At 37.2% G+C, this 14060-nt stretch overlaps 2 protein-coding genes across 15 annotated transcripts in view; one reads left to right on the top strand and one right to left on the bottom strand.

Annotated features, from left to right (window-relative positions):
- LOC100647023 (synaptotagmin-10) overlaps positions 1–7648 on the top strand; it is a 53432-nt gene extending 45784 nt beyond the window's left edge. Inside the window, exons 6-10 of the mRNA XM_003395974.4 lie at positions 12–180; positions 549–669; positions 1464–1635; positions 1724–1924; positions 3372–7648. Coding sequence (XP_003396022.1) covers positions 12–180; positions 549–669; positions 1464–1635; positions 1724–1924; positions 3372–3375 — 667 coding nt within the window. The 3' untranslated portion in view covers positions 3376–7648. The remainder of the gene's footprint in view (positions 1–11; positions 181–548; positions 670–1463; positions 1636–1723; positions 1925–3371) is intronic.
- Positions 7649–7876: 228 nt separating this feature from the next.
- LOC100646535 (neurobeachin) overlaps positions 7877–14060 on the bottom strand; it is a 415043-nt gene continuing 408859 nt past the window's right edge. For all 14 annotated transcript variants that reach the window (XM_048406436.1, XM_048406431.1, XM_048406435.1 and 11 more), the window contains one exon: positions 7877–13937. In XM_048406436.1, the coding sequence (XP_048262393.1) occupies positions 13847–13937 (91 nt within the window). In that variant the 3' untranslated portion in view covers positions 7877–13846. The remainder of the gene's footprint in view (positions 13938–14060) is intronic.

The raw sequence follows: 14060 nt of genomic DNA, 5'->3' as shown, positions 1-14060 counted from the left end.
TCTGCCACCAGTGTATCGTATGAAGAACTGAGGGAGCAGTATCTTCAGTTTTCCGTTTACGACTTCGATCGATTTTCCCGGAATGATTTAATCGGGCAAGTGGTGTGGAAGGAGCTGCTGGACTGCACCGACCTCGAACAAGAGATTGAGTATACGATGGACATTCTGTGCGCCATGCAGGTAGCGAATATGTCACTTAAACGCAATTTTTTTATCATTTGATTTTATTGAAATACTTTCACCGCGTGTTTCAGTATTTCGAAGTACTAAGTTCAGTAGTTCTTAGAGTACGATAACATTTCTATAAAGAGATGAAAGAATGGATATGAATTTAAATTAAATGAAAATAGAACTCACGCTCTTTGCCTTAGTATCTAAAAACTTATTTAAAGGAAAAGAAAGATACACGAGAAGTAGAAGATAGCAGAGTAATATCTGTCCTAGTTGAGTCAAAAAATTCACACGGTCTATACTTTGACCTCGACTTTGGACATCATCTTAGCCTCCTGTACTTTAGAAACTGAACCGGTTTTTGCACGTTCCTTTAGGACAAAGTGGACTTGGGAAAATTGATGCTGTCGCTCTGCTACCTACCGACTGCTGGCCGGCTAACAGTGACTGTAATTAAAGCGAGAAACTTGAAAGCTATGGATATAACAGGATCGTCAGGTAATTTGCTTGGAACTGTTCCCTCGCGATCGTCGATAAGCGGCAAAATGCCTGACGTGAAATTCTTTGCGTCGATAAGTACGACTACGTTATATATTAAATTGTTTATTTTAGGCAACAAGCCGCAATTTTTATCCTTATATGATTTAGTATGTAATGTGATTTGTTTGTTTAAAAATAATTTGATACCCTCGGGTTATATAAATAGAATTATAGCATATTATATGTACATATAGTACAAAATTGCATTCAATATAAGAACGAGTGATGAACAACATGAGAATACAAGATTTATAAGATGTTCAAAAATGCATGCATTCTTGTCACGATGGAAAATGTCATAAAATTAAACATTTCAGTTATTTTGAATTACTAATACGTGCTCCGACAAACCTTTCAGGAGAACGTTCATTAATCCGAATGAGAAATTTACATTATACTCTTTCATTAGAGAAAAGTAACACTTCCACTATTTTGCTAACAACTCGGACGAAAGAATTACAAAGAATATTGTCGTCTGTTTAATATGTTGAACTTTTATCATGAACCAACAGTGACTCACGTAAAAAAGAAGACCACTCACTTTCTCAACTCGATGTTCCTCTATCATAAAGTTCGCCATAATACATCACTTAACATATTCTACTAAAAACTACACTTCATGTCTTAACCAGTACCATTTTCACGTCCCATGCCACTATAAAAAAACGCACAGAGAATCAATATTCCAACAACCATTCTCTCTCTATTCCTGCAATAACATGCAGAAAATACCTAACGTGCGACATTTTCAGACCCATACGTGAAGGTGTACCTGCTGTGCCAGGACAGACGAATCAAAAAGAAGAAAACCTCTGTGAAGAAGAACACGTTGTTCCCCGTGTACAACGAGATCCTGGTGTTCGACGTGCCGGCGGAAAACATCGAGGACGTCAGTCTCATAGTAAAAGTAATCGATTACGACAGGTAAGCGGTACAGAAATGCGTTTTTCGTGAAACGCAGTTTCGATCGCACATCAATCAACGATCGGCCACGACCTGATTTCCTTTGTAGAATCGGTTCGAACGAATTAATGGGCTGCACAGCGATTGGCGCTGATTTCATTGGTATTGGACGCGAACAATGGCTGAAAATGCTGGAGAACCCCAGGAAACCGGTGACGCAATGGTATCCACTGATGGAAACGGTTCCTGGCCATATCCCATCTGTGAGTTCGGAACCTCTTCCAGTAAGTCTGAGCTGCTTGAACAGCAGGTAAGTGAATGAATAGCTTTTTGAATTTGTCAAAGCAATTTTAATTGGGGGTTGGTTAACATATTTCGTTTTGAGTAGAAATGAAGACTCTTTGTATATTTGATATTTCAAAATAGAATCAAATTAAGATATTTAACTAGAAAAGATTTTGGCATTTTGATTCCTTTTTTTTTTTTAATAATAAAATTGGAAAGATACTTTGAATAAGAAAGTCTTTAAAAACGATTTGGAGAACAAATTTGAGTCATGTAATGAAAAGAATATTACGCGAAGATGAGGGAGAATTAAGTCCCAACATGGTAGGATCATCATTGAAAGTATCTGTTCTGAAAGACCGCTGCATGTTGGAAGAAAAATTGAAATATCACGTTACAGGAATGTTTTTTTACTTATATAATATATACATAAATAAAATAAAAATAAAACGTTTTTTAATACAAAACAGAAAAAGAAAAAACAATGTGTCTCAAATGATACAGTCACTTTATAATATTTCTAATAGTTTGTTCATTGTTTCAATGTTAATAGATTATTCTGAAATATGTTTCGATAACCTTTAGCTTCGATATTACTTAAAATAAGATCTAAGAGGGTGCTCTAATAACACCGCAAAGTGCATTCCACGTCGTCACACTTCCACTACCCTGTTAGCGTTTGAAAATGTTCTTTCTCCTTTGTGAATATTATGACAATAGTTTCTTCAGACATCTGGACCGTCTAAATTGAATTTCTTTTTGTCACTCCAGATGACATTTTCCCATTTGTTTATCCAAGCCATATGTATAATGTGGCCCAGTTCAACCGTTTTGTTTTATTCGTTTGCGTTAGAGGTGGCTACGTTTTCATACGCTTACATTTAACTTGTCCTTGACCCGATGAGGTAACATCCACGTACTGTTGATTATATGGCTTCGATTCCTGATCACTTGCTGAATACTTATTGTGGAATTGGTCATTTCTCTTAGAATTCTTCTTTTTTTATAAGTTCTTAATGTACATATGCATCACCTGGATTAATCACCGTATCCATCGTCAAATTTAAAAAAATTCGAAATTATATGCCGCTGACGTTTCATCCTTCTTGCAATTTCCTTTAATAGAACGAATATTTCTAAATTCTAATATTTCGATAATCTGGCCTTTTTCAAGTTCTGTTAATCCGTGTCCTTTTGCAATTTTGTTAATTGAATACTCCCCATTGTTTACAACATGTCTAATGGAGCAAGTAGTTACATATTATTATAATTTTGTTTAACATATAGGGTATCGTACAATGAGAGGTGTCATTTACTAGGATGATTCTATCATTTTGGGACAAACCTTACATTACAAGATTAAAAAGAAGAATTAAGCAATTTCAACTTACTTTGATTGAAAGATTGGGCGATTAAGAGCGGACGTTCGTAGAAGTAAAACTTCGATATGGAATAGCGCGAATCTTTTACAGATGAAAACAGCACGGCTGGAATAAGTATCGAGGGAAGTCGCAGTTCTTGTCGGACGTCGGCTTGGGCGTTGTTTCCTTCTGTCGTCATTTAATGCACACCGCTTGACTGACTTAAGTACAATTCCTATCTTAAAAAAGAAGAGCTCGAGAAAGAAACACGAAAGAAACAAAACAAACCAAACCAAAAAAAAGGCAAAAATGTGAAAAAAATCAGAAAAAAGACATAACACACTCTGTGCTTTCTGGAATATAATCAAACGTGGCGAGCGTGAAATAGTAAACAAACAGTAGATCGTAGTAGAATGTTTGTAAAAGCGTAATATGATAGCGGAGTCGATGAATGGCCAGGTTGCTCAAACTATCTTTGCAAAAAAATTAACGAAAAAATATACATATATATAAGTATAAAAAAAACAATATTAAGAAAGAGAGAAAGAGAGCAAGATAGAAATAAAAGATAGAATAGTTTATTTTTTGAGAACGAATCCAGGCTGGTCCTGTATTCAAGCGTACACACGAATACGAAATATAGTTTATCAACTATACCACGAGCATATATATTTTATCATCAAGAGAAAAGAGATTCATTGACCCAATAGATGGTTGAGAATAGAGCAAAATTTTATGATGGTCCAAAATAACGAAACGCGCGAACTGTTCGCTGCTCGATACTTTCGCAAACACCTTTTCTTTTCCGATCGAACAATACGACCAAGATACCAGGATAACGACTGGAATCCCTATAGACGCGTGAAATTTCTACAGACAATATTGAAAAATAATTGTCTGGTGGAATATAAAGAATAGTAGAATTGTGAAAATTGTAGAAAACAAGCTTTGCTATATACACGGCACTTCGAAATAATCGGTACGAACAAAAGTTTCAGCGCGGAGAACGGTCGGTCGAACGCACAGATTTTACTCGGAATTCTTTCACAAACACCCGTAATGCTCGTTGGCGATTTAGAATTTATTTGTATAGCATTATCTTTGTTTTCTTAACCGTATCTGAATTGTACATTTTCTTTCATTTGGATGTTAGTATCCTTTGCTGTCCAAAAATATTGTTACAAACAGAAATATTCTGCTATAAGCTCCGATTCGGTCGGATCATTTATCTCTGCATGCCTCTGTAACGAGCATATTTAAAATCGCTGAGATCTACAAATACGATGTCAACAACGCATAAAGTTTGTTAGTTATACGATGTGAAACATATATGGTTGCATATTACTTATGTACGTGACACTATTGCACAGCAATTATGCTGCACTCGTTGGCTTGCGATACAATATACGAATTAAAGAACACGATACATACAATAGTCGCTTCAGATAGTGATCTTGGTGAAATCCACCGGATGGATCCTATCAAAGGTGTAATCAAAGCACCTCTTTCGTGCTTCTGAAGTTAACTCTTTCTGTCGATTAATCTATGCATGATGCCACGAAGAAATATTATAAGGACAATAACCGATTTAACCAGATAAATCCTGTAGACTTCGAATAGAGCAATATTTCCTAAACGTAAACGTATCCGTGAATGTTACTAATCGTTGTTCTATGTGAATCATGCGACACGAACACAACGGAAAGCAACCAAACGAAGAGCAGGATAATATAGACGAAAAAACAAGATAAAAATAGATGTAGCGAAAGCGACGTTTACTAATTCACGCTCCTACGCCAATTTCGCGCAAATGTTCTTATTTAACGCGATACGTGTTTCGGTATGAAGCTCGTCGATGGGCACTGTTTGTGATAACGCGCCCGGAGGTACGTGCATTCATATGAAACGAACAAATAAACACACATACAGAAACGAGCGAGTACAGTCCTTTCAAGAAAAGTGTTTAATGTAATGGCAATGATATCATTACGTTTAAGAGTTTGAGTCGGTGAAGGCCGTTGTAGGTAATTTCTACTATGGCGCCTGTCTACCTCAGCTATCCTTTTCTCGGAAAAGGAAGGAAGGAAAGGATTTCTTGGGAATCTTATAGATTTAGGAGATTTAGAAGGTAAGCGTTCTTAATGGTAATTCAGAAAATACAAAATTGTGGAAAAGTCGTAAAATCGACGATAGTAGCGCTAGTATGAGAAAAAGAGAGAGAGAGAGAGAGAGAGAGAGAAAGAAATAGAGACGTTCTAAGTTAATAAAGAGAAGTTAATAAAGGAGTGTCTCGTAGAAGCATGGAGAATTTATTTAGGAATATTTATCGAACTTTATTGTAATACATGTGTATCTACTCGGTAACGTTGCATGCACGTGCGAAGGGCTGCGTCGTAAAGAAATGAATCAACGCGAACGATGCGGAGCGTGTATATCACACGTATACAAGCGACATTATGATGTATCGTAAGAAATATGTATAACAGGTATAATAATCAAGTATAAAGTTGAAGAACACGGGGTGTGCGAGAGGAGCGCATGTAAAATGGTATTAATTGTCACGCGTCTAATGATATCTCGATCAACCGCGATGGCTCGTATTTTATGTCGGTTAACGATCGATCAGCCATGAAAAGTACAGAAGCTGCATTCTTGCATGTATATGGGCGTCTTTGGAAGACAGACGGAAGAGGAGGATCGTCGAGAAGCGAGTAATCGATGTATACGTAAGACAGAATAATTGCCTGCTTAATTATTAAGGTATGAGATTTCGTTTGTAAAAACACTCTGTGTTCCATGTAGTTGAAAGTATATCTAACCTGTATCGAAACATAGATTACTATGCAAGAGGTACTATAGAATAATAATTTTTTGAACTAATTGCAAGAGAAAATGGTGATAACATAAGTACAGTAGAGACACGATAAAAATGTGCCAAGCCGCAAAATAGTGTAGTATCGTAGAAAGTAGCGCAGAACGTCATAAGCTTTTAGTGGTTAATCCTCGGAGCATATACACGCATATATACGTATATTTGTATGATCGTTGTACTAATACGCGTATCCAGTCAATTTGATAGTTTGGCTGCCGGCGAGTTTTTCGACATCGTCCTTAGAGATTCCAGCGACGCCCATCGTTGGTTACACGGCAGACAAAATTAACATAACTATTATATTCTTTCGTACGAATTACAAGCATTGTACTACAGACTGAACTTACTCAAACAATTTCATACGGTGAACGTAATTACCGCGATGCCTGCATCGTTTTGCAATTGGAGTAGCCGTTCAAACGTATTGAGACTGAAGAATGTTCTTTTCTATGTATATGCAAGGAATAGATACATGGTAGAATAGATCTGTAATACCATAATACTGTAGCTAAGGTCACGAGTATTCACCAGTGAAGGTTACTGAGGGATAAGTGTTACTATAAGATATAAGTGCTACTAGCAGAAAAGTAGCCACAGAGAACGTGTTCTTATAGATATGGGGAACTATGAAGAGGAATATAATATTACGAAAAAAAGGAACCGAGCTACAGCAAGAGATACCATTAAAATTTACGATCAGTGCTGTCTAATTACATGTAGCATCTTTCATATGGCTTTGCTATACTGCAGTATATCCCTAATTGCTTTGCAGTAGGCGGTATCTTCCAATCCCGTGCTCTCTTCCGTATTTTCCTCTTCAATACTTTCTTGTTTATTTTTTACTCATAATTTCTTAAACAATAGCCAACTATATTTCATGTTCTCCTATTAGTGAGTAAAATTAGCGTCCTGGTTTCTCAAACAAAGTCCAGGCAAAGGATTGGGACAGTATTAATTTTAAATCGAGTAATATCCTTTCAGCAACCGATGCTGGTAGCTATTATTATAACTTTGAATACGAGAATTAGTTAAAAGTTAGCGACGCTCGATGTAAGTGAAGTCGTCGACCTGCGTGATACTCATCGTCAGTGTATGAATTCTTTTCAATCTGGCATTTTTCTATTCGTTCCTGTATACTATTATTGTGCGTCGATGTTCGAGTTAGCGGGTTACTTTTTTTGTACCGTAATCGGATTTTTCGAGTAACGTCGAACGATACGATGTCGTTTCACTTCGCATCGTTCCATTGGATTTGTCAAATCGATGAAATATCGATCGTGGATGATCGATATGTGTGGGACGCGCATGCATATCATATCACGAGACGAACGAACGGGCTGACGAGTATTTACATATTTCACTGGACAAGTGATTTTCGAATGGAGAGAGTAACCCGGTACCGCTGGTAACATGTACCTATTTTCTAACGAGTGTGTATAATCTATATTGTATATTCGGGCACGCCAGTGTCCTCTTGTGATTGTGAATGAAATAAATAAATCGGTACCACATAGAACTATGTTTCTTGAAAACCTATCCCAATGATTTTTTTTTTTTTGTCGATTCTTTCTAAACAAAATTGAAATGAATACCTTAAAATCTTGTTCATGGTCATCGAGGTCATGTCAATGGCACTGAAGGCCGTTTAAGGTTAGTAAGTGCCCATCAATCAATGTAGATTTTAATCATTAGCGTATCTAATACAACAGTGAAAGTGAAAGTAAATGAAAAACCATCTGCAACATCAAATGTACTTTTCATTTATTTGACTACTTATCTTTACAGATTAGTCTACCTTATGCTAAGATACAACTTTCCCATTATGTTACCTCTAATCGAAACGTTACGATAATACTAAGTATAAAATAAGCAATAGAGCTTATATTGGTATGTAGCAATGACTTAAGTACCTCTATTTAATAGTACTCTGTTAAAAGTGCCGAGAATTAACCTGCGTCGCCCGTGTCTTCGACGAGACTGACCGACGTAAGATGTCGCAGTTACAATTTTGGCTTTCGATCGGAAATCATATTTAGACAAGCATCGAGGTTTCATTTAAAACTGTAATTAATTTTGCAGTCATTTATTCGTCGATCGAACATCGATCCATCTTTGTTCCTTTTATTATTATTATTATTTTATTTATTTATTTTTTTTTTTTTGTTTTATTTTATGACGTTCTACGTATCATCTACATCGCGTCGTAAGTTGTGAAAAAGTTAGGCCATATTATTATCTTTCTTCGAATCTCGATTATTTTTCTTTTTTGCATTTCTTTTCTCTATTCCCCTCCCTTCCACGCCATAATTTTTCCTTTTATCCTTTTTTGCCTCACTTCACCCCCAATTCGCTAATCGAACATTCTCAGAGCGAATCGAATATTAGGATTCTAAATGCTGACTTGAAATTACGATTAACAATGGACATGGCGTAACGTGGTGGTGAAATATACATTATGCATACATAGAAAACAATATGCCGCGGAACGATGTTCAGTCTTTGAAGAAATGTAACTGCAGTGATTAAATTGGTTTATTTGTGTTGTGAACCGGATGGGCTTAAGCTTAATCCAGAGCGGATGGCTCGTGTAGCATTACAAATGCTGTACAATTATTTAAATCGTATCGCTTACCATAAGAAACGGACTCACGATTATAAAACACTACTTGACGCAGATGAACTCGATGATCACGTTTAAACAATCGCAGTTCTACATGATTTCGCTACATGTCCTTATTATTCTCTGTGTGTATGTGTTTCTTCTTCATCATCGTATTTTTCTCTGTTTGCATTATTATTAGTTTTAGTTTTCTCTCTACAATCTCGCATATATTGACTTTTATCGATTGATTGGAAAATTATTTCGCGTTCAAGAAGAAGCTCGCAACGACGGGACAGTTTCTCCTTTCACGAAACAATCGCCAAGGATTTCGAATCCAAATTGCACGTTTCGATCTTCCTCGCTATCGAATCGATTCCACGTCGTCGTCACGATTTTCTTCAACCGCGGCGCAGTTAAATACTGAAGAGGTTACGATTCTAACAACTAAGCATCCGAGTAAGTGTTATCTCGCGACATTTATGCGCTTGTCCCTCTCATCCGCCCGTGATTACGCTTAGAACGTTTGATTAAATCCGTACGTAAGTACTTCTACGGGCAGTTCCGTATATAAACGAACCGTTTAATCTTCTTGTGTGTTTATTTTGTTCCGCCTATTTCTTCCTTTACATTTTCCTCTTCTTCTTTTGTATTCTTACCTTTTAGCGTAATTTTTCTTCTAACATCTTGCATATGGTTCGCAGTTACCTCGCACTTTCTTGATGATTCAAGGTAAATAACGCAAACATTGTCTTTTCTTGGCTCGATTTGGAAACCACCGGACGAACCCTAACTCGTTCTCGAATTGTACAAATCTCTGTTTCTTTTTTTTATTCAACCTTCTTTATGTTCGCTTTTTCTTTTGTATCGTTCGCGTCTACCGATTCAATTATTATAATATTTCTTAATAAGTACACATGTCAAAATGCATTCACAAACGCGTGTGATGTCAAGAACACTAATCAATTATACCTCGTAATCATAGTAATGATAATTAATAATAACCATATGAATTAATAATGAGAATAAGGTGTAGTTGTAATAATAATTATATAGGCAAACCTTTGTTGTAGCGTTGTACTTAGCGTTATTTAAAATAGTAGCGTTACTCTTACGTGTACCGAAGTTCGAGTACGGACAGAAAATTGATTTTTTTTTTTGTTAACTTCCTTTATATATATTTTTTGATATATATATATATATATATATATATATATATATATTATATATATATATTATATTATATATATATATATATTATATATATATATTATATTATATATATATATATATATATATAGCAATATGGAGGGAATTTACTAACAACTTGCTCGAAAAGTGTAGCATTCTCACACACCTATAAACAAATATAAAAAGTCCTCTTTTTAAAATCTTTTTGTCCTTTGTTTGTTTTGTTTTTTCATTCGTTCTTTCATATCATTTTGTTTTCCTTATCCTCGTTTCTTAAATTTTTGCTTTCGTTCATCACGGTACATTCTCACTGATTACGCTGCTTCGCACTTGTTGAGTGTTTATTTTTGTGCAGACGTATTAATTTCTCACAAATCTTCCAAATTTGGAAAGTTCGAAAGAACTTGTTCAAAGTTCTCCTTTTTCTCGACTTTCGAAGAGATTTAAATTCGATTGAAAAACACTATGTGAGAAGCAGAGAATACAGCCAGAATGACACGTATGTTTCTTCTTTTCTGTCTTCTTTTCTTCTCTTTTTACCCCTTTTCATATTTCCCTTTGCTCATTCCTAATTCCATTGTAGCGAAAATAAGGTGTCGATAATACGCGGACTGTACATTAAGTACAATGTGTGAACAGTTGCATGCGTGACAAGCTATCACCACGCTTACGCGATAAATTAACATTATCCAAAGCGCCAGACACGATTCCCTTTCTCGCACACATGCACACACACCCATACAGCAAACGTGCGCATTTATTCCTCTTTTCTCTTTCGTTTCTCCTTTTTCTCCCTCTGTTTAGCTAGCAAGCTTTCTCATACACATTCTCTCTTTCTCTTTCTCCACGCGAACAAAACAACACGAACAATCATGCAATAAGCACGCCCACAACGAGTAGTAGCGATAATACCATTGTTTAACACGTTGTTGCACACGTAACATTGTCCTATGCGTGTATAAATTGTACGATTAACGAGACCGGCAGCGAACCGGGTGCACGATACAAGAACCGACACTAAAACTTTTATGATAAATCGTTATTACAACTTTACATCGTGACATCTTTTTTTTTCTTCTTTGTTTGTTTGTTTCGCAAGCTCAGGAGTGATTGATCGCTAAAACGACGGCACCATGCACTTACTTTAGATCTACCATGTAGACGGTACTGTAATATGATTATTTTTTTTTTTTTTAAGTGTATCGACATCTAAGAAATTCAGGATCCATCGGTAATCCGCCACGTTTCTCGTCGCGAGTCTTGACTAGATGCATCCTGAGACGTTTACATCTTATATCGTAATTCAGGACAATTTTTTTATTTAAAGAATACATTCTCGTAATCCGCCGTGATTGATTTGTCTTTCTTTAATATTAAGTACTTTCCGCGGGTAATCGCACAGAATCGTGTCGAAATTAAGTCTCTATCCTATCGAACGCCACTGTGTAGACTCGCGAGATATCACGTCACGACGATTACCGACGTGGCCACAAAACTCACGTTCCGGATTATTCTCACTTACGCCACCTTTCCTTTCACGCCAACCTCTTTTCGCGCCCTCACAAACTTTGTCCACCGTTTCTTCGCCACTCTTGCCTCTGACTTTTCATTCCTTCGTTTACGAATACCGTCTGACTTTAATATCACGTCACTGATCGTTACCGAAGGGAAACACATTCAGATCTACCGAGATGACTAACAAGCGTGCGTGTAAAAAGAACAATCATTGACCCATTGGATAAAAGCGATTCGCTAGCATACTATACCATAGAAAGTGAACGACATTTTATGCCGATCGAATATCAATCGTAAACGATAAAAGCTGTGCACACACGCGTTTCCTTTAATTCAGTGATGAACACCGATTTTTATCCAAGAAAAAGTGACTAGCATTCATGATACAGCGAAACGACGAGTAGACGAGAGTCGCATGGATCATTCGCGATGTTGTTATTTCTCGAAAAATTCGTCCTATATTTTCCTCCTACTTCTTCGATGATCCATCCAATTTGACCGATCTTTGCATTTACACATTTATCTCTGTTTCTTTCGTTCTTTGATCTTGCGATTGTTCACGAGGTGCAATCCTAGCCTTTTTCTGTCCCATTCGAATCGTCATACGGGCGACACGCTCACACACGAACGACGTCGATCTCTAGCAATCACTATAGGATCGACGTCAACGAATTCGGGTAAATCCACGTGATTCAGACTCGCTCGTTTTAAAGCCTATTAATAATTCTTCGTCTCTGCTGATTAATTATACATCGCGTGCGAAAATACCAAGAAATATCCTCGCAAAAAGTTAAGCTGGACGGCTTTGATAAAAAATTAGGATCTCTTTAGAAGGACGTGAATATTGGGGAATAGGAAGTGTTTGCGGGATGATAGTGATGATTACGGTGAATAGTATTATATTGTGTGTGTGTGTGTGTGTGTGTGTGTATGTGCTTGTGTGTATGAATGGGTATTCCTCGAGATTGGGGCAACCCAGTGCACGGCCCTGCGAAAAAAGCGTTGATCGTCCCTGCGAAAGTGCCTTTTTGTGCAAACGTGTAAAGATTTGAATATGTGTCTTTTGTGAAGGGATCTCTATAGGGCGGGATTGTGTTTTGAGTACACGTGTACGTGTGTCGTTTACGGTCCTATGTCTCGTAAAACTGAACTCACTAAATGCTTAGCCAAAAAGTGTCTCATTATCACGAGCAGCAATTACGACATCAGCGCAGAAATACAATTCTCTCCCTCATCTGTCGCTCATTCGCTCGACACCTTAACACGAAATTATCCGTGTACGTATATAATATATAATATATAATATATTTTATGTATATTTATACGCCGTAGAGATAATCGTATTTACACGGGACGTTACTCTAGCACTAGACATGTGTCACCGGAGGACCATAACCACGCTCATGTTCCTTTCGTACGAGAAATAGGAACATAACGTGGTTACGGCATGCCACACAGAGATACTCGCGACTACGTCGTTGCGAATTTACTGTCCGAGAATCTGATCACGATTACATCATTGCGCCACGCACCCTCGAACGGTGTGAGTCGAGAGAATCGGCCTTCGAGTATTCGCAAGCGTACAGATAAATTTGAATGTATTCGTAATTGACTAGCGGTTCGAGAGAGAGGGAATGATGCGGTTCGTATCTATTTCTCTTTTCTTTGTTGAGTCCTCGTGGATACTTTCTTTCTTTCTCTCTCTCGGTTTTTGCATGGCTAGAAATTTCGAGGCAAGTATCGATACCAATCGAAATCGTAGAATAACGCGTGCTCGAGCCTGGCCAGTTCCCCCGTGCTTGAAACTTCGCTTCATCTTCGTGCACTTACGCATGGTCAATCGGTTCGCACGCGTCATCTCACGGAAGCACTCGAATATTCTCCCATAGAATCGCGGGAAAGCGAATATTATTTTTTTTTTCTTTTGTTTATTGCTAAAACGCTGAATATCATAAGTATACCTGCTGCTCGGCGACTACTGTTCTCTGCGCCCACTACTTGATTGTAATAAACGATTACGAAAGCGTCGTTGCTCGTTGCTCCTATCTGTAAACACTAGAGGATCAGAGTTCGTTCACCATGCTCGAAATCGTTTTTTCCTTTTTTTTCCTTTTTTTCTTTTTATTTTGAACGATCGAGATAGTCGATGAACGCTTTGTCCAATCCTTGCGTTATTACACGATGCGGTTTCCTTTTCTTCAAATTCGACACGTTGCGATCTAATCGTAGATCTGTTCGAATGGAATTGCACACACGATCGGATGTTGCGAAACTGACTTTTGAGTGGATGTTACCGTTGCTACTCATACATGACTGAGAGAAATCTGTCGATGTTGTACAAGGAAGACGAACGACAGATGAACTACGTTCGTGTCTCGTTCGACTTTGCTAGACGTACGCGAAACAGTCTCAGTAGCGTTGCTGGAACTCGTGATGCCATCTATTAAAATCGATATGGAAGATCACGATCGACCCGTTGGCCAGACCAGCTAGAAGAAACCTAAAACGTTAAATAAATTACAATTGTGGATTTGCAGTTGTAATAAATTTCTTTTTCTCAGCCTATGATAATCGGAAAAGAGATGAAAAAATGTTGAATTATATGAATGATATGAAATTTAAC

Source organism: Bombus terrestris, chromosome 6, assembly GCF_910591885.1.
Source record: "Bombus terrestris chromosome 6, iyBomTerr1.2, whole genome shotgun sequence".
Lineage (NCBI taxonomy): Eukaryota > Metazoa > Arthropoda > Insecta > Hymenoptera > Apidae > Bombus > Bombus terrestris.
Note: the sequence above shows the minus strand (reverse complement) of the source record. Positions and strands in the feature narration are given on the sequence as shown.